This window comes from Mandrillus leucophaeus, unplaced genomic scaffold (assembly GCF_000951045.1).
Source record: "Mandrillus leucophaeus isolate KB7577 unplaced genomic scaffold, Mleu.le_1.0 Scaffold72, whole genome shotgun sequence".
Classification (NCBI taxonomy): Eukaryota; Metazoa; Chordata; class Mammalia; order Primates; family Cercopithecidae; genus Mandrillus; species Mandrillus leucophaeus.
Window position 1 is genome coordinate 5128838 of NW_012107808.1, and position 21370 is coordinate 5150207.

The 21370-nt window shown below is 38.8% G+C and overlaps 1 protein-coding gene across 1 annotated transcript in view; it reads left to right on the forward strand.

The window, feature by feature from the left end:
- The window catches only part of MBOAT2 (membrane bound O-acyltransferase domain containing 2), a 110364-nt gene that overhangs the window by 45215 nt on the left and 43779 nt on the right, over positions 1-21370 (forward strand). The window contains exon 3 of the mRNA XM_011965327.1: positions 15859-15954. Within this exon, the coding sequence (XP_011820717.1) occupies positions 15859-15954 (96 nt within the window). The remainder of the gene's footprint in view (positions 1-15858; positions 15955-21370) is intronic.

A 21370-nucleotide genomic window follows, 5' to 3' on the forward strand; every position in this document is an offset into this window, starting at 1 on the left:
CTTGGGGTTGCTCTTCTTGAGGAGTATCTTTGTGGCATTCTCTGTATTTCCTGAATTTGAATGTTGGCCTGCCTTGCTAGGTTGGGGAAGTTCTCCTGGATAATATCCTGCAGAGTGTTTTCCAACTTGGTTCCATTCTCCCTGTCACTTTCAGGTATACCAATCAGATGTAGATTTGGTCTTTTCACATAGTCCCATATTTCTCAGGAGCTTTGTTTGTTTCTTTTTACTCTTTTTTTCTCCAAACTTCTCTTCTAGTTTCATTTCATCAGTTTGATCTTCAGTCACTGATACCCTTTCTTCAGTTGATCGAATCACTTATTGAAGCTTGTGCATTTGTCATGTAGTTCTCGTGCCATGGTTTTCAGCTCTATCAGGTCTTTTAAGGACTTCTCTACATTGGTTGTTCTAGTTAGCCATTCATCTAATCTTTGTTCAAGGTTTTTAGCTTGTTTGTGATGTGTTCGAACTTCCTCCTTTAGCTTGGAGAATTTTGATCGTCTGAAGCCTTCTCTCAACTCGTCAAAGTCATTCTCTGTCCAGCTTTGTTCTGCTGCTGGTGAGGAGCTGCATTCCTTTGAAGGGAGAGAGGTGCTCTGATTTTTAGAATTTTCAGCTTTTCTGCTCTGTTTTTTCCCCTCTTTGTGGTTTTATCTACCTTTGGTCTTTGATGATGGTGACGTACAGATGGGGTTTTGGTGTGGATGTCCTTTCTGTTTGTTAGTTTTCCTTCTAACAGTCAGGACCCTCAGCTGAAGGTCTGTTGGAGTTTTTGCTGGAGGTCCACTCCAGACCCTGTTTGCCTGGGTATTAGCAGCAGAGGCTGCATTAGAGTGAATATTGCTGAACAGCAAATGTTGCTGCCTAGTCGTTCCTCTGGAAGCTTTATCTCAGAGGGGTACTTGGCCATGTGAGGTGTCAGTCTGCCCTTACTGGGGAGTGCCTCCCAGTTAGGCTACTCGGGGGTCAGGGACCCACTTGAGGAGGCAGTCTGTCCGTTCTCAGATCTCAAACTCCATGCTGGGAGAACCACTACTCTCGTCAAAGCTATCAGACAGGGACATTTAAATCTGCAGAGGTTTCTGCTGCCTTTTGTTTGGCTTTGCCCTGTCCCCAGAGGTGGAGTCTACAGAGGTAGGCAGGCCTTCCTGAGCTGCGTTGGGCTCCACCCGGTTCCAGCTTCCAGGCCACTTTGTTTACCTACTCAAGCCTCAGCAATGGCGGATGCCCCTCCCCCAGCCTCACTGCCATCTTGCAGTTAGACCTCAGATTGCTGTGCTAGCAATGAGGGAGGCCCCATGGGCATGGGATCCTCCAAGCCTGGCACGGGATATAATCTCCTGGTGTACCGTTTGCTAAGACCGTTGGAAAAGCACAGTATTAGGGTGGGAGTGACTCGATTTTCCAGGTGCTGTGTGTCACAGTTTCCCTTGGCTAGGAAAGGGAATTCCCTTACTCCTTGTGCTTCCCGGGTGAGGTGATGCCTTGCCCTGCTTTGGTTCTCGCTTGCTGGGCTGCACCCACTGTCCCGCACCCACTGTCCAACATGCCCCAGTGAGATGAACCCGGTACCTCAGTTGGAAATGCAGAAATCACCCGTCTTCTGTGTCGCTCACGCTAGGAGATGTAGCCTGGAGCTGTTCCTGTTCGGCCATCTCAGAATCTCAGTCCCCTTTCAACTTTTGAACAAGGGCAGGATCAGTTCAAGAAAGGTTTATTATAACCCCTCCAAAAGCAGTTTAGCCTGATAGAAGCCAGCTTGAGTCAGTTATGTCAGACCTCCCTTACCACTGTAATGTTTGCAAACGTGGTTTCAAGGGCAAGGCTGGCCGTGAAAACCAGCTGACTTGATTTGGAGTGAAAGGCAGAGAACCCCATGCAGTAGCTAACAGAATGCCTCCAGCTTTCCTAGCCTAAGGGTGGTCCATCATTTAACAGGGAGATCTTGGAAGTGAGAGAGCCATCGAGGGACTTGATGAGATCTCCACACACCCCTGGCTGATGATGGCTGCATCTCAGCACAGATGAGGCCTGAGAGGACCTGGGGGAAAGTAAAAGCTAGGGCTGACTGGAAAAAGATGGAACTTTGAACAACTCTCTTACTTGCTTCGGGTGTTTGAGCATAAGCTCCGACTAATCATTGACTGACCACTCAGATATGCAGACACGGGGGCAACCTCTAGAGTGAGGCTAAAAGACAACACTGAGGCTTTAAAAAACTGAGTAGAGACATCAGCTGCTGCATCAGTTCTCACTGTGAGTGAGAAAGATTCAGTGGATTAACGTCAGGCTAAGAAACAAAAACAGCCCAGCAGTGCTCAAGAAAAAGTTGATTAAAATCCAGAGTTACTGTCATGTATTATCTAACATGTCCAGTTTAAAAAATTATAAGAAATGAGGAAAACAGCAGTCAATTGAAACCGCCTCTAAATGGACCCAGATGTTGGGTTTACCAGACAAAACAACTGTTATAAATACATTTAAAGAACTAAGATAAGGAGGATTATGATTTAACAAATAGGGAATATAGATAAAGAAATGGAAACTTTGAAAAGGAAACAAACGAAAGTCCTAGAGCTGAAAAGTAATGAACCGAAATGAAAAGTTCACGATAAGTGCTACATAGTGATTTGCAATGGCCAAAGAATCAGTGAACTTAAGGGTATGTCAAAGGTATTAGCCAATCTGAAGAAAAAAGGTATAAAAAATATTGAAGAAAAATAAACAGAGCTTCAGAGACCTATGGAATAATATCCCATGCACCAACAATGTTTAATGTGAGTTACAAAAGAGAGGGGAGAGAGAAAGGGACAGAAAAAGCATTTGAGGAAATGATGGCCATTGATATCCCAAATTTGATGTAAAACATTAATCTGTGGATCCAAGAAGCTCAACAGACCTCAAGTAGGATAAACACAAACAGATCTTCACTAAGTCATACTGCTGAAAGACAAAGATGAGGAGAATATCTTGAGATCAGTGAGGGAAAAACAACTCATTTTAGAGACAGCAATGATAAAATTCTTATCAGAACAGTGGAGGCCAGAAGGAAATAGAATGACATATTCAAAATGCTGAAGGAAAAATTTTCAATTACAAGTTCTATATCCAGCAAAATTATCCTTCAGAAATGAAGGTTTAGTAAAGACATTCCAAGATAAACAAAGACCTGCTTTATAAGAAATTCCAAAGGAAGTCCTTAAGGTTGAAAGGAAGTCCATAGGAAGGAATGAGAAGCTCCAGAAATGGTAAACAGGTGGGTAAATGTGGAAGTCTGTATGCATCTCTCTTTTCTTGAGTTTTTAAAGGACAAAACAGTGTTTAAAGCAATAACTATAATGCTATATTATTGGTATTGTAAAATTAGTAGATGCCGTATATATGACAGTAATAGCTCAAAGGATGACAGAAAATGAAGCTGTATTGGAGCAAGCTGGCCATATTTTATCAGAATTAAGTCAGTATTAATCTGAAATAGATTGTGATGAAATGAGACACATGGTAATTCCTAGAGCAATTGCTAAATAACTAAAAAGTGTACATTGAAAGAATCAACAGAGGAATTAAAATAGTTCACTACCAAATATTTGTTTAATACAAAAGAAGGCACTAAAGGAGGAACAAAAAAGGCCTGAGACATAGCTAAAACAAATAGCAGTTAAATCTAACCATATAAATACTTACAGTAAATATTAATCAGAAGTCAGAAGTTGTCAGACTGGATGAAAAAAAAAATCTAACCATATGTTTGTTGTCTACAAGAAAAACACTTTAAAGACATGAATAGGTTGAAGGTAAAAGAGTGGAAAAGATGTAAGCCATGCAAACAGAAACCAGATGAGTGTTAGAATAGCCAGAGAAAAATACTCTTGGGACTAATAAATGAGGCTGGCAAGGTTGCAGTTTATAAGACCAGTGTGCAAAATCAGTTATATTTCTATATATTACAAATTGAGAGTCCAGAAATGCAGGTATAAAAACAATTCCATTCACAGCAACATCAAAAAGAATAAAATACTTAGGAATAAATTTAATAAAATAATTGCAGTTGCACTTGAAAACTATAAAACATTCCTGAGAGAAGGAAGATTAAATGGAGAAGTATTTTATACTTATGAGTTGGAAGACTTTACATTGTTAAGATGGAATTTCTTCACAAATTCATCTGTAGATTTAATGCAATTCCTAACAGAAACACTGGCAGGTTTTAAGCTTTTCCTAAAATTTATATGGAAATACTAAGGACCTTAAATAACCGAGATAATTTTGAAAAAGAACAACAGAGTTTGAGGATTTATACTCCTGAGTTTCAAAACTAATACTACTGTGATCAAGACATTGTGCTATTGGCATAAGGATAGACATATAAATCTTTGCAACAAAATTGAGAGTTCCAAAATAAACCTTTATGGTCAGTTGAGTTTTGACAAAAGTGCCAAGGCAGTTGGAAAAGGATAGTTTTTTCAATACACAGTGCTGGGACAATCAGGTTTCTATATGCACAGAAATGAACCTGATCCTTACCTCACATCGTACATAAAAATCAACTTAAAATGCATCGTAGTCTTAAATGTAGCAGCTAAACCTTTAAAACTTCAGAAGACAATATGGGAGAAACTCTCTGTGACTTTTCGGTTGGGCAAAGACTTCTTAGGTATGACAACCAAGGAATTGTCCATAAAGAATAAAATTGGCTGGGTGTGATAGCACATGCCTATGATCCCAGCACTTTGGGAAGCTGAGGGAAGAGGATTACTTGAGGCCAGGAGTTTGAGACCAGCCTGGGCAACATAGTGAGACCCAATTGTTTTTAACTAGAAAAGTACCCCAATGTGGTGGTGCACACCTGTAGTCCTAGCTGCTTGGAAGGCTAAGGCAGGAAGATCACTTGAACCCAGGAGTCCAAGGTACATTGAGCTATAATTGTACCACTGTGCTCCAGCCTGAGAAACAGTGAGAACCTGTCTCAAAAAAAATTAAAAATAAATCATAATAAAATTAAAAAATTGAATACTCGTTTTTCAGAATTTAAAACTTTTACTATTCAAAAGACACCTTTAAGAAAATGAAGAGATAAGCCACAGGAGAAAAATACTTGCAAAACATGTGTCTGATATAGGACTTGGATCCTGAAGATGTACAGAACTCGTACAATCAATACCAAGAAGACCACCCAATTTAAAGATGAACAAAACTGCTGGTTAGACATTTCATGGCTAATATGCAAATTAAAAGATGCTCAAGATCACTAGTCATTAGTGAATTGCAAATTAAAACTATAATGAAATTAAAACTATGATATGTAATAACCACTATATATCCATTAGAATGGATGTAGTTTAAAAGACTGACAATACCCAGCATTAGTGAGGATATGAAGAAACTGGAATCTTCAGACGTTGCTTACAGGAGCATAAAAATTATAGTCACTTTGGAAAACATTTTGGTTGAAAGTTAAACATTAACTTACCATATGCCCTGAAAAGTCTGTTGTTAGGTTTCTACCCAGGGTAAAAACATATGTCCACATCAAGTAGCATTATTCATTAATAGCCAAAAGCTTCAAACAGCCCAGATATTCACTGGCTGGTGAAAGGATAAACGAAATGTGGCATGTTCATGCAATGGAATACTATTCAGCAGTTTACAAAGAACAAACTGCTGAGGTATGCTGCAACATGGATGAACCTCAAGAGCTTGCTAAGTGGAAGAAGCCAGATACAAAAGACTACATATCGTATTATTTTATTTACATGAGATTCCCAGAAAAGACAGATCTAGAGACAGAAAATGATTGGTGGTTGCCTAGGGTTGAGGGTACAATTAGGGATTACTGCAAGTAACCACAAGGGAACTCTTGGGGCAGTGGTCTTGCAGTATGGTCACACAACTCTACACATTTACTAAAAATTGTTGAATTGTACACATACAATAAGTAAATTTCATAGTGTGTAAATTATACATCAATAAAGCTGTTTAATAAAAAGCCTATTTCAGTGAGGCTTGCAAGCCTTTTAGGCCTGGAGCAGTAACAGCTCCTTAATTCAGTATTCCTTCTGCCTTTCCGGTAGGAACTATAATTCAGGTTAAACAAATATGGGCACACCTGTTTTATTGCATTCCATTTTATTGTGCACCATAGATACTGCCTTTTTTCTTTTTGTTAAACAAACAGAAAGTTTGTGACATCCCTGCACCCAGCAAATCCATCAATGCTGGTTTCCAGCAACATGTGTTCACTTAGCGACTCTGTGTTACATTTGATAGTTCTGACAACACGTCAAACATTATTGTCTCTGTTATGGTGATCTGAGATCAGTGATCTTTGATGTTACTATTGTAATTGTTTAGGGGCACTGCACACTGTGTCCATTTCCTGTTAAAAATGAATGTAAATGGAGCAAAGATGCAAACTGAACCCTGGGACCCCAGGATAAGAAGGAATCTGCAGAGGGCTTGTGCAAAAATTGTTTGTTCCCAAATAATTTCTTAATCAGTTTTATTTAAGTACAACTTATCCAAAATAAAATAAAGCTGCCTGTTCCATGAGCTTGGACAAATGTATAGACCAGTGTGACTACCACTCTAAATCTAGATATAGCACATTTCACTTGTCCCAGAAAGTTCCTTCGTGATCTTTTGCAGTCAGTCCATCCTGTCTTCTGCAACCGATGATCTGCTTTCTGTCACCATAGATCAATTTAGCTTGCTCTAGAATTTCATAGCAACGGAATCATACGTTCTGTAATCTTTTGTGTCTGGCATTTTTTACTCAGCTTAATGTTTAAAAAACTCAGCCCTGTTGTTGTGTTTCACAGTTTGTTCCTTTTTCTTCCACAGTATGAATATATCTCAATTTATGTATCCTTTCACCTACTAGTGGACATTGAGTTGTTTAAAAATTCAAGAATGGGCTATTAGGAGTAAAACTTCTGAAACATTCTTCAAGTCTTTTTGTTGATACATATTTTCTTTTCTCTTGTGTAAACACCTAGGAGAGGAATTGCTGGGGAATCAGATAAAAATATTTTAATCCAGTAAGAAATTGCCAGACTTCCCAAAGTGATTGTACCATTCTACACTCCCACTGGCAGTGTATACGAGTGCCAGTTCCTTTCCATTCCCGCCAGCAGTCGGTGTTCTCAGCCTTTTCCATGGTGCTCAGTCTGACGGATATAGTGATATTTCACTGTGATTTTAATTTAGATTTCTCTGATGATTAATGATGTCAAACATTTTTTCCTGTGCTGTTTGACGAATTGTGTATCTTCTTTTGGGACATTTTGTTCATATCTGTTGACTGTTGGGTTTAATTTTTGTTATAATTCATTATTTCTGTTTTGGATGTAAGTCCTTTGTCAGATAGATAAATTATGAAAAAATGTTTTCAACCTATGTTTGCCTTTTCATTTCCTTAGTGGTGAGTTTCCAAGAGCAGAACTTTTAAATTTTGATGAAGTGAATTTCATTTTTTAGTTAGGAGCTTTTTATCTTTTACTGAGAAATCTGTGTCTGCCCTTGGTTTATGAATAGTTTCTCCTAGAAGTTTTACAGTTCTTGTTTTTGTGCCTAGATCAGTGATCCATATTGAGTTAGTTTTTGTGTATGTTAAGAGACAAGGGTTGGAATTTATTTTTTCTATATGTATGTTCATTTGTCCCAGCACTGTTTGTTGCAAATACTTCTTCCTTTTGAATTGCAGTTTACCATCTACGTATGGCTTTATTTCTGTACTCTTTATTCTGTTCATTGATCTATGTGTCTAACTTTAGGCCAATGTCATATTGTCTTGGTTACTGAAGCTTCATACTTAGTCTTTAAATCAGGTAATGTAATTCCTCTAACTTTTCAAAAAAATGCATAAAACACTATAAAACAAAAAGTACATAGTAAACAGTCTTGGAAAATATAAACAGAGGGGAAGGCAGAATAGAGAGAAAAAAGTTAGCATTCAAATGTGCAAGCCTTCTGTGCAGTTGGGCTACAACCAAAGCCGTCGAAGCCTGAGAACCTTGGAGAATAAACAGTTTAATTTGATTTCATCGTGTTAAAACAAACACTCATTTGTTAGTTTTTGTTTTCATTCCCATCAGGATTTTGAACCTTTTGGTGACATCACCTGTTTTCCTTTTTTGAAAACAATTCGTTTTTAGTTCTCTTCAGCCTTTCTAGTTCATTAATTCCCATAGTTGCTGCTACATGGGAATTAGCAATTTCCCTGAGCAATTTCCACTCTGTATCTAACACCTAAGTGAACAGATATTTTAGATGTGGTTTCACCTTTTGAAATAAGGCAGCAATTCAACAGTTCTTATTCAATTAATAAGAAAATGTTCTGTTCTGGAACTCTTCAGAAGCTGTTAATTTTATTTTGATATTAGTAATAATCATATCTGAATTCTTTTGGCTGTGAAGAGCAGAAATCCCAACTTATAGTAGTATCTGAATGGTGTAAACAGCAGAGAAAGGTTACCTCTCGAAGCTAGAAGTCATGAGACAAGGCACCTCGTTTTCATTAATTCAGCAGCTCAGTGTTGATGAGGACATCAAAACACTTATTTTGCCGTCTCAGCATATTGACTTTGTCCTCAGGCTAGCTCCTTGTAAGCTAAAGATGGACACTGCACATACAGACGTGCCAACAGCAAGTGTCACACTAAGAGTAAGAAAGGCCTTTCCAAAAGCTCTGTGTCAGGCTTCATCAACCAGACCTAAGTTTTCTGCCTCCCATAAACCAGTCAGTTGCAAGGAGGGTGAGATGACAGTGATGGGGTTACCGTAGCCAGGATCCCTAGAATAGTGCGTCCACCTTTTAGAAGTGAGAGAACCAGGATGCAGAAGGATAGTCACTTTCTAAGGTCACACAGGTAGGAATAATAAAAACTGATTGGGACTGTTATTTAAATCCAGCCCAGGTTGGTCTGGATTTTATTTGCATGTATATTCTTCTATTTGAAGATATTCCGTGAAATTCATAAATGGACTGTTGCACTTAAAATAATTTGTGCACATAGTGGCTTATATATCTGCTCTCTCTGCTGATGTGTGAACTTGAAAAATCAAAGGCTTTTCCCAACACCCTTCCCTGCAGTCTAATTCGAAAGACAAGATAGCAACAAAAGTTTGATGTGCTTTTGGAGGAGTACAGACAGTAAACAAAACAAAACAGAAAAACCCCCACCACCTAGAATTCTTTCTCAAGTTACATTGTCCAGAGCTGGTATAGCAGCTCAACAGTGTCATTAAAGAACCAGGTTTCCCGCCTTGTTCTGCCTCTTAGCTTATTACCTCATGGGTGCAAGATGGCTGCTACAGCAGCCGTCAGATCCATATTCTAGGTAGAGAGAGTGGCAAAAATGTGAAAAGCCCCACCCGCTGTGTCTGTTTTCCTTTTTTCAGGAAAACCGTCTAGCACTGTGTGATAGAAATACAATGCAAGCCACAGATATAATTTAAAGGTTTCTGGCTGGGCATGGTGGCTCATGCTTGTAATTCCAGCACTTTGGGAGGCTGAGGCAGGTGGATCACTTGAGGTCAGGAGTTCAAGACCAGCCTGGCCAATGTGGTGAAACCTTATCTCTACTAAAATTACAAAAATTAGCTGGGTGTGATGGCGGGTACCTATAGTCCCAGCTACTCGAGAGGCCGAGGCAGGAGAATCGCTTGAACCTGGGAGGTAGAGGTTGTAGTGAGCTGAGATTGTGCCACTGCACTCCAGCCTGGGCGACAGAGCTAGACTCAGTCTCAGAAAGAAAAAAAAAAAATTCCAGTAGTCACAGTTTAAAAACTGAAAAAAAAAGCACATTAATATATTTTAGTAATAACATTCTGTTTTACCCAATATAGCCAAAATAATATTTCAAAGTATAATCAATGAAAACAATTTTTGTTTTTATACTTAGTCTTCAAAATCTGGGGTGTATTTTACAATTGCAGCTTATCTTAGTTTATACTAGCCACATTTCAAGAGCTCAGTAACTACATGTGGCTAGTAGGGGTATATTGGTGAGTACCAACTAACTGGCTTTCTAGAAAAAAATGCATAAATATGCATACGTGAGTTTATTGTAAATTTTACAGACTTAGTGCACAATTTACAAATAATAATGAGAATAGAATATCCTTTATTTTCAATTCTGTGTAGCTCGTTGATTCTCACAAAACACTTTCATTGATTTTTTTTTGCTTGTTTGTTTCTGAACTCTCATAGCTAACTTATGGCTGCAATTCAACTGTAATCTGACCAAAATGACTATGAATAAATGCTTGGTTACTATCCTGTTTAGTAAAGTAGTTGCTCACATTATTGGCAAATGAATGTAGTTCCAATATGAACGTTGGTTAATATTTTTGCTTATGTTAATGAGATTTTTGGTTTTTTGTTTGTTTTCTGTTTAAGCTGTACTGGCTACAGTCATGATACGCTGTATCGAGGTGCACCCATCACCCAAGCAGTATACACTGTACCATATTTGTAATCTTTTATCCCTTGCCCCCCTCCCACTCTTCCTCCCAAGTCCCCAAAGTCCATTGTATCATTCTTATGCCTTTGCATCCTCATAGCTTAGTTCCCACATATCACAACATACGATGTTTGGTTTTCCATTCATGAGTTACTTCACTTACAGTAATAGTCTCCAGTCTCATCCAGGTCACTGCAAATGCTGTTCCTTTTTATGGCTGAGTAGTATTCCATCATATATCTATATATACACCACAGTTTCTTTATTCACTTGTTGATTGATGGGCATTTGGGTTGGTTCCACGGTTTTGCAGTCGTGAATTGTGCGCTATAAACATGCATGTGCAAGTATCTTTTTCAAATAATGACTTTTTTTTCCTCTGGGTAGATACCCAGTAGTGGGATTGCTGGATCAAATGGTAGTTCTACTTTTAATTCTTAAAGGAATCTCCACACTGCTTTCCATAGTGACTGTACTAGTTTACATTCCCACCAGCAGTGTAGAAGTGTTCCCTGATCACTGCATCCACACTATTATCTACAGTTTTTTTATTATGACCATTCTTGCAGGAGTGAGGTGGTATCGCATTGTGGTTTTGATTTGCATTTCCCTGATCATTAGTGATGTGAGCATTTTTTCATATGTTTGTTGGCCATTTGTATATCTTCTTTTGAGAACTGTCTATTCATGTCCTTAGCCCACTTTTTGATGGGATTGTTTGTTTTTTTCTTACTGTTTGAGTTTGTTGTAGATTCTGGATATTAGTCCTTTGTTAGATGTACAGGTTGTAAAGATTTTCTCCCACTCTGTGAATTGTCTGTTTACTCTGCTGACTGTTCCTTTTGCTATGCAAAAGCTCTCCAGTTTAATTAGGTCCCAACTATTTATCTTCATTTTTATTGCATTTGCTTTTGGGTTCTTGGTCATGAAATCCTTGCCTAAGCCAAAGTCTAGAAGGGTTTTTCAATGTTATCTTCTAGGATTTTTATAGTTTCAGGTCTTAGGTTTAAGTCTTTAACCCATCTTGAGTTGATTTTTGTATAAGGTGAGAGATGAGGATCCAGTTTCATTCTCCTACATGTGGCTAGCCAATTATCCATTTGTTGAAAAGGGTGTCCTTTCCCCATTTTACTTTTTTGTTTGCTTTGTTGAAGATCAGTTGGCTCTAAGTATTTGGGTTTATTTATGGGTTCTGTATTCTGTTCCACTGGTCTGTGTGCCTATTTTTATACCAGTACCATGCTGTTTTTGTGACTATGGCCTTATAGTATAGTTTGAAATCAGGTAGTGTGATGCTTCCAGATTTGTACTTTTTGCTTAGTCTTGCTTTGGCTATGCGGGCTCTTTTTTGGTTCCATATGAATTTTAGAACTGCTTTTTCTAACTCTGTGAAGAATGATGGTGATATTTTGATGGGGATTGCATTGAATTTGTAAATTGCTTTTGGCAGTATGGTCATTTCCATAATGCTGATTCTACCCATCCATGAGCATAGGATGTGTTTTCCATTTGTTTGTGTCATCTATGATTTCCTTCAGCAGTGTTTTGTAGTTTTCCTTGTAGTGATCTTTTGACTCCTTGGTTAGGTGTATTCCTTAGTATTTTATGTTTTTGTAGCTCTTGTAAAAGGGGTTGAATTACTGATTCGATTATCCACTTTGTTGCTGTTTGGTGTATGGAAGAGCTATGGATTTCTGTACATTAATCTTATATCCAGAAAACTTTGCTGAATTCTTTTATCAATAAGTTCTAGGAGCTTTCTGGAGGAGTCCTTAGGGTTTTCAAGGTAAATTGACTTCCTTTTTACTGATGTGGATGCCCTTTTCTTTTCTTTTCTCCTCTCTCTCTCTTTTTCTCTTTCTTTCTGTCTTTCTGTCTTTCTTATTGCTTTAGCTAGGACTTCCAGTACTGTGTTGAAGAGGAGTGTTGAGAGTGGGCATCCTTGTCTTGTTCCTGTTCTCAGCAAGAATGCTTTCAACTTTTCCCCATTCGGTGTTATGTTGGCTGTGGGTTTGTCATAGATGGCTTTTATTACATTAAGGTATGTCCCTTGTATACCAATTTGCTGTGGGTTTTAATCATAGAGGCATGCGGGATATTTGCCAAATCCTTTTTCTGCATCTGTTGAGATATCATGTGATTTTTAATTCTGTCTATGATTTGCACTGTATTCTATTGGTAAAAACAAGTTATTAAGTCTAGCATAGATTCAAGGGGGATGGGACAGGAAAGTGTCTTAATTTAGTGTTTCTATAAAGAAATACCTGAGACTGGGTAATTTATAAAGAGAAAAAGTTTATTTGGCTTATGGTTCTGATGATTAGAAAGTTCAACATTGAGCATCTGCCTCTGGTGAGGGCCTCAGGCTGCTTCTCCATGTGGCAGAAGGTGAAGGGGAGCCAGTGTGTGCAGAGACCATGTGGCCAGAGCGGAGGAAAGAGCAGGGAGGTGCCAGGCTCTTTTTAACAACCAGGTCTCAAGAGAATAAACAGAGTGAGAACTCACTCACCTCCTCATCCCCCAGGGAAGGCATTCATCTACATGAGGAATCTGCCCCCATGACCCAGACACCTCCCATTAGACCCCACCTCCAGCGTTAGAGATTAGATTTCTACATGAAGTTTTAGAGGAGGCAATCATCCAAACTATAGCAAGAATTTTCTTTCAGCTCTTGATGTAAAGAGTTAGACATGTACAACAGGGAGGGATGTTATTGATGGCAGCAGTCTTGAAAGACAGCCAGTCCTCTGGCCCCCACAGTTCACATGAATCCTACATAAAAGTTTACTCACTTTCCTCCCAGGATCCCCAAAGTCTCATCTCATTAGGACATCAAGCTCAAGTTCTTGATCTTGTCATCTAAGTCAGGCCTGGATGAGGCTTCTTGGGGTGGGTCCCCAAGTACAGTTCTTTTTGATCTGAAGGCCAGCGGACTAACAGGCAAACTTTTTGCCCCTCACACACTTAGTATCCAGGGATGATCAGCAATAGGACAGCTGTAGGAGACACTATTGTTAATGAAAACTATCGGACTGTAAGATGCTTCTCAGCCCTAGTCCACGGTGGTTGTGAAATCCAGACAGATATGTATGATCAGTTCCTTGATTAGGGCCCAGACCCAGTCCCTTGAGTGCATCTATGTGGCTTTTGGCTTCATCCTCTGAGCTCTTGACTCCACACCATGGACTAGTCGTCCTTTTTCATAAGAAATGGCCAGGTTTTGCATTTGAATAGCTTTGCTAGACTGCTTCCTATGGGTAAAATTTGGGGACCTAAACTTCTCTTTTCATTTTGAACTGTCTCTCCTTTTCAGTCTAATCTTTTATAAGCCCATTAGAGAACTATGTGGGCTTCCTGTGTATCTAATTGTAATCCTCTACATTAGACAGAAACTATACCCACAAATCTCTTTTAGACAGCCTCCTTTCTACTTTGAGAGTCGGGGTGCTGTGTAACAACACCCTTGAGCTTCTTAAAAACTTTTTTTAAATCTGTCATAAGAGAATGTCTAAGAGGCATGCCCTTAGGATTCTTAGAAACGGCTTCTTATCTGACATATTCCATGAAGGTGTTTGGTTACAGTAGCACCCCATTTTCAGTTATCAGTTTCTGTTTTGATTATGTCATTACATGAAAACATAGTGGCTTAAAACAAAGTGATACTCTGTATTAGGTTGCTTATGACTGTGGGTAAGCAGTTCAGGAAGGGTTCCACTGGATAGCATCATCTTTTTTCCATGTGGAATTAGCTTCCTCACTCACATGTCTAACCACTTGGTGCTCCTTGGTGCCTCACTCTCCATCTCCACCCTGCTCCTCTCTCCTTCACCCCTCTTTCCTTCCTTCCTTCTCTCCTAGATGTGTGTGATCAGTTCCTTGATTAGGGCCTAGACCCAACCCAATCCCCAACCCTTCCTTTATCCCACCTTTTCTCTCTTGTTCTTTCTCTCTCTCTCTTTCTGTGCATGGTCTCTCATCCTCCAGAATCTCTACATGTAGTGGTCTCAGGATAGTCACACTTCTTCCCGACAACCAAATTCTAAAAGGCAAAAAGTAGAAACTGCCAGGTTAATTATGGTTCGCACCTGGAACTAGCAAAATGTTGCTTCTGTAATCCGCTGGTCTGTGCAGTTAGAAGGCCAGCCCACACTCAAAGTGGGCAGAGAGGTAGACGACTCCTCTTGACAGGGAGCAGCACAGGCTGCAGAAGAACGTATGAAATGGGAGATACTGTTTTGGGCATCTTTGGAAAGTGCAGCCATATAATTTTTAGAAATTATTTTAAATGTGATTTCTCAATGCTTTGTGTATGGGTATCCATATATGCTATTTTTGTCAGATATAGCAATCATGAATATATTAACTTTGTTAAACATTTGGATTAAGAAGCTCTCCTTCCCTGTTCTTTGCTCAGGAATAATTCAAAAGATTATAATTAACTATTTGTCAAAAGTTTGAAACAACTTTCATAAAACCACCTGAACTGCCTACATGACAAAGATTTTTATTTGGTCAAATTTTTTTTTTAGTTAAAGGTTTTTTCCCCCCTTGATTTCTTCTATATCATATATGTTTAGAAAGTCTTTCCCCAATTTCAGAACATTTGAATATTTAGTCACAGTTCCTATTTGTTGTACTTGTATATTTTACATGTAATTCATTAATCCGCATAGAATTGTTTTGGTGTGAGATGAAGGCATAGCTTTCTTTTCCCCAGCCAGATTTTGAACCAATTAGATAACAACTCATCCATTCCCTGATAATTTGCATTGCAGCCTTCATCCTATTCAATGTTAAGTATTCTGGAGTCTGTTTCTGGGTTTCTCTTCTCTCCTGTTGATATATAAGTTCTTTTTCCCATGCTGTGTTTTTAATTTTAACTATATTCCAAGCATCTTAAGTTTGTAGAAATCACTAAGTGTTCATAGCTATGAAATGTGTGTAAATGCCACCCGACTCATACTAAGAAGGTATGCTTTTAGACTATCGAAGACAAGTTTTTTTCAAAATTCTATTAAGAATTTGTTTAATGTATACCTTAGCCAAATATTTTTGTGCTAACTTTTGTGTCCTAGAAAGGAGGAATAAATGGAACACATACTAACCACGTATTTATGTTCATGATCATGACTTTCAGATATATAAATTAGTGTGTGTGTGTCTCTCACAAGGAAATGAATAAAATGAATTTACCATTGAAGGTGATAGTCAAGTAAACTGAAGCAGATGCTAGAAAAGAGTTTTCCTAATTTATTAAAGAAGGCTGTTTGTAGAGTAGATCTAGTAATATTTAATTTCTGAACCATGTCATTTAGCTAATAAATTACTTTAAAATGTACTCTTTAACAAAATGAGTCTTTTATCTTCATTAATGTAGCTTATTTTTGTTTTGCAGTTACTGCTTTGTGTTTGCTCTGGGATACCTCACAGTGTGCCAAGTTACTCGAGTCTATATCTTTGACTATGGACAATATTCTGCTGATTTTTCAGGGTAAGATGAAAACTGATTCAGTGGCCTGTTTATCCATTCTAACAAGGTGGTTAAAGAACAAAATGTATTTGCATTTAGTAGTTCCAGTGAAAAGCTATTATTAAATATTTTAGTTGAAAATTTCTTTCTAAATTTAGAATTTCCCTCTTGTATACTTACAAGAGTATAGTTTTATAGTACTGTCTAAGTCAGTAAGAGCCTTGTTCTGCTTCTTCCTACCTAACGGGTCTTCCTTTGGTTCTTAGGTCCTTGGGCTAGGTCAGTCTGAGTTTCCTAGAGAAGATGCTCAAGGATGCATTTTACTTCTATGCATTTCACCTCTTTGCAGTGTTCTCCATTCAACACCAGTATTCAGTTGAGCAGTGGAAATAACTTCTAGTATTTGTTCCTTCGAAGGGGATTTATTTTCTTCCTGGTGCTAGATGAGTCTTTTTGTCCTGTAACAAAACTGATTATATGTTATCAGGGGAACTAGCCCCCAATATTTCAATGTAGGTTCTCTTTATTTTCCCCAAGTGTCGACCAGTCTGAGAAATAAAGAGAAAGAGTACAAAGAGAGGAATTTTACAGCTGGGCTGCTGGGGGTGACATCACATATCGGTAGGTCCATGATGCCCCCTGAGCTGCAAAACCAGCAAGTTTTTGTTAGGGATTTCAAAAGGGGAGGGAGTGTACGAACAGGGAGTAGGTCACAAAGATCACATGCTTCAAAGGGCAAAAAAGGAGAACAAAGTTCACATGCTTCTGAGGCCAATAAAGATCACAAGGCAAAGGGCAAAGCAAGATCACAAGGCAAGGGCAAAATTAGAATTACTGGTGAGGGTCTATGTTCGGCTGTACACGTATTGTCTTGATAAACATCTTAAACAACAGAAAACAGAGTTCGAGAACAGAGAACCGGTCTGACCTCAAATTCACCAGGGTGGGATTTTTTTCACCCTAATAAGCCTGAGGGTACTGCAGGACATCAGGGCATATTTCAGTCCTTATCTCAACCACATAAGACAGAGACTCCCACAGCGGCCATTTATAGACCTCCCCAGGAATGCAATTCTTTTTCTAGGGTCTTAATATTTAATATTCCTTGCCAGGAGAAGAATTTAGCAATATCTCTCCTACTTGCACGTCTGAAGAAAATGTGGCTCTATTCTGCCCAACCCCACAGGCAGTCAGACCTTATGGTTGTCTCCCCTTGTTGCTTAAAATCACTGTTATTCTGATATTTTTCAAGGTGCACTGATTTCATATTGTTCAAACACACGTTTTACAATCAATTTGTACAGTAGTGGTCCTGAGGTGACATACATCCTCAGCTTATGAAGATAACAGGATTAAGAGATTAAAGTAAGACAGGCGTAAGAAATTATAAGAGTATTATTAGGGAAATGATAAATGTCCATATTAAAATGAAATCTTCACAATTTATGTTCAGAGATTGCAGTAAAGACAGGCGTAAGAAATTATAAAAGTACCAATTTTGGCGACTGATACATGTCCATGAAATCTTCACAATTTATGTTCCTCTGCCGTGGCTCCAGCCCATCCCTCCGTTCAGGGTCCCTGACTTCCCACAACAATATGTCTGTTGTGAAATAAATGCACAAGCTCTTATAAAGTAACTTGCTTTCCATCTTTATAAAGTGACATCTGCTAACACTTTGGTACCAGACGGGGAAGTTGAAGATAAACCTTTATATATGCTTTTTTATGTCAGGCTTGACTGCTTTCTCCAGTGAACAAGATACAGTAGGCCTGCTTTGGACTAGTCTTGAGTCATCTGGACAGCATAAGTAATGAGCAATAAATCCAATTTAAGGATACGTGTATTGGAAAAATCATGGTACCTCTGACAAAAAAATTGTTCAGCAATAGAAATGGACCAAAGTTGTATGAGCTCAGGGAAAAAAGTCACTTCTATGAAACAAGAGAATTTTAGAAGAGAAAGAGGAAATACCTTTTTCTCCCTAATGAGATTGAAGTATATTTTACTACACAGATCTTAAAAATAGGTTCAGATGAAAGGAAATTACATCAAAAACAAATAAAGCCCAGGTCAAAACAAAACAGTTTAAATGCACTAAAAAGCCAGTTAATCAAAGCTGTTGAATGGAATTGGGAAATACACCTGGAAGGGCAGAAAAGGAGAGCAGATGTTGGCAATCCGGTTTATGGATAGTAGGTATTCCTGGAGAACATGACCTCATGGGCAGGATCAGTAGATGCTGGACCACTGTGAAAACCTTCATGAGCTTGAGGAAGTAGCCCAGGTCACATTGTCATCATAGTGTAATGAAATTAGGAAATAGTTATATAAGTTTAAAAGAATTGCAATCACTTAGAAAATTTAATTCTCCTGAGAATTTGCAACCATATTGGTCTTGTTCATCATGCATCCTAGTGCTTAGCACATGGTGGCATTAAATATATATTGAGTCAGGAATAATACTTCAGTACAGAAGAAAGTTGAAAATACAGTGAGAAAAATGGGGGAAAGTAACAGACAACACAAATGGAGAAACTAGAGCCATGTGGGCAAAGGCTGTGCCATCTGAAAGAGAAATTAAGAGCTTTGAATACTTGAATTATAGTAAGTGAGAAATAAGCATTTATTCATAGTAGAAAATAGAAACAAAAAACATACTTTTAAATAATTTAGTTTAATGTTGATAACAGAAATATTAACATTAGCAACTTAAGCTTAGCGATACCATAAAATCATGAGTTTTCACATTGACCTTTAGAGTCCTGGGACTCTGCAGGCAGGTTCTGCAGGTGTCTTAGGAGCTCAGCAGATGAGGTTCTAGGTCTTCCAGTCTTGCTTCAGCCACATCTGCTCTGTATTTCTCTAGTTTGTATTTTGGGATCCCGTATAATATTTCATTAAAAATATTTTGTTGCTCTTTTAACCATTCGATTTAAAAAGTGATTTAACATAGCCAAATTGAATTTATTATACAACCATGTGGATTGGTGTTAGTATGGATTTGTGTGGCCCAGTCTTTGCTGGGCTCTCACAGCCCCTCCATCAGTTTGATCTTGGTCATTATCATTACCCTTTTTATTTCCCTGGTCAGCTATTCCAAATTATTGTCAGTCTCAAGGCCTTTACCTAACATTTCTGTATTATCTAGGGATAGGCTTACTACATTTAAAACAGTAACTTTATTTCAGTGGCTTAGCATAGTAAGAGTTTATTTCTCATTCACATTACAGTTCATTGAGGATGGAGTCTCTGCTCCACAGTCATTTAGGGAACCAGACTCCTTCCTTCTTGTGGTTCCACCTCCTTCAGGCTCTGGAATCCTCCAGGTTAAGTTGAGGGCGGGGTGGTGAGTATGAGCAAAGCGAGGGTGTGCCTACGCAGCACTTCTGCCTGCATTCTGTCGGCAAGCATGAGTCACATGGCCTCACAGATCAGAGGACAATTGACATTAAGAGCATAGCGCATGTTTAAAAAACAGCTGTATAGGACATGACTTTAGAAGTATTTTGCTGACCTCTAAAATGTCATTGAAGGCTGGGTGTGGTAGCTCACCCCTGTAATCCCAGCACTTTGGGAGGCCAAGGCAGGTGGATCACCTGAGCTCAGGAGTTTGGTCAACATGGCAAAACCCTGTATCTACTAAAAATAGAAAAAATTAGATAGGCATGGTGGCACATACCTGTAGCCCCAGATACTCAGGAGGCTAAAGTGGGAGAGTCGCTTGAGCCCTGGGGGCAGGGGTTGCAGTGAGCTGAGATTGCACCACTGCACTCCAGCCCAGGTGACAGAGTGAGACCCTGTCTCAGAAATAAAATAAAATAAAATAAAATAAAATAAAGCCATTTAAACACTTAAATGCAGTTTTAAATGTTTAAATATGTAGGAGAAAAACAACCTGGCCTTTTTAAGATAGAAAACCTGTTTATAAAACTCCAGGTTTAAAGAATACCTTTTAATCCATTAGGAGAAAACTTTTTATTATTATTATTATACTTTAAGTTCTAGAGTACATGTACACACCGTGCAGGTTTGTTACATAGGTATACGTGTGCCATGTTGGTTTGCTGCACCCATCAACTTGTCATTTATATTAGTATATCTCCTAATGCTATCCCTCTTCCAGCCCCCCACCTCCCGACAGGCCCCAGTGTATGATGTTCCCCTCCCTGTGTCCAAGTGTTCTCATTGTTCAATTCCCACCTATGAGTGAAAAGTGTTTGGTTTTCTGTCCTTCTGATAGTTTACTGAGAATAGTGGTTTCCAGCTTTATCCATGTCCCTGCAAAGGACGTGAACTCATCTTTTTTTATGGCTGCATAGTACAGGAGAAAACTTTTGACCATTATCAGTGAACTGATAAAGATTAGACAGTCGAATTAGCTGAAGGAGACCATTGTGGCAGAATGAACTTGAAGGCTCTTGGTTTTTTGTTTTTTGTTTTTTAATGGACACAGGAGAGAAAAAAGCCACCTAGAGACAGACTCTCCCCTTGATGAAGTATTTGGGCACAGGGACCCCTTGAATGTGTTATAATACATGAGCAGAAAAGATCCTGACTGGATCCTAATTAGAGTGAATATCGTAGCTGTTCAGAGTGTCAGATGGTTAAGAAGGTGAACTGGATAGTGACTCACCCTTTGTGCTGAGCTGGCCCGTTGCTCTGATGCTAGAAAGCGCAAGAAGCAAAGCCCAGACTCCTGCTGGGGAATCAACCTGAAATCTCTCTTGTATGGGACAGTTTTACTTGCACAAGAGTATGGAGAAACTGCGTGTGGGTGTATGTGTAAATTGTTGATTTAAAATGTTGATTAAGTAAAGATAAACTTACACCATAATACAAGTTTCTATTTACAGAAAGGTTGAAAAGCTACTGAAGTTGTTTGATCTCACGTTAGCCTCAGATAATAGATACAAGAGAAGTATAAAACAACTAAATAGCTTTCTTCATGTCAGCAGTAATCAGTTAGAAAATATGATACAAAAAGGATCCTTTTTCAAAAGCAAGAAAAACCATGAAATATCTGGTAATATGTGTAAAAATAAATGTACAGAACCTCTATGCAGAAAACTATAAATTTTTACTGTAGAACATAGAGTAATTGGGAAAAAAATTCAACCCGTTTGTTTGAATAATAAAACTCAGTATTGTGACTGGGTGCAGTGGCTCACACCTATAATACCAACACTTTGGGAGGCCAAGGTGGGAGGATCACTTGAGCTCAGGCGTTCAAGACCAGCCTGGGCAACATGGTGAAACCCATCTCTACAAAAAATTTAAAAATTAGCTGGGCATGGTGCTGTGTGCCTGTAGTCCCAGCTACTCAGGAGGCTGAAGTGGGAGGATCGCATGAGCTTGGGAGGTTGAGGCTGCAGTAAGCCATGTTCGCACAACTGTACTCCAGCCTGGGTAACAGAGCAAGACCCTGTCTCAAAA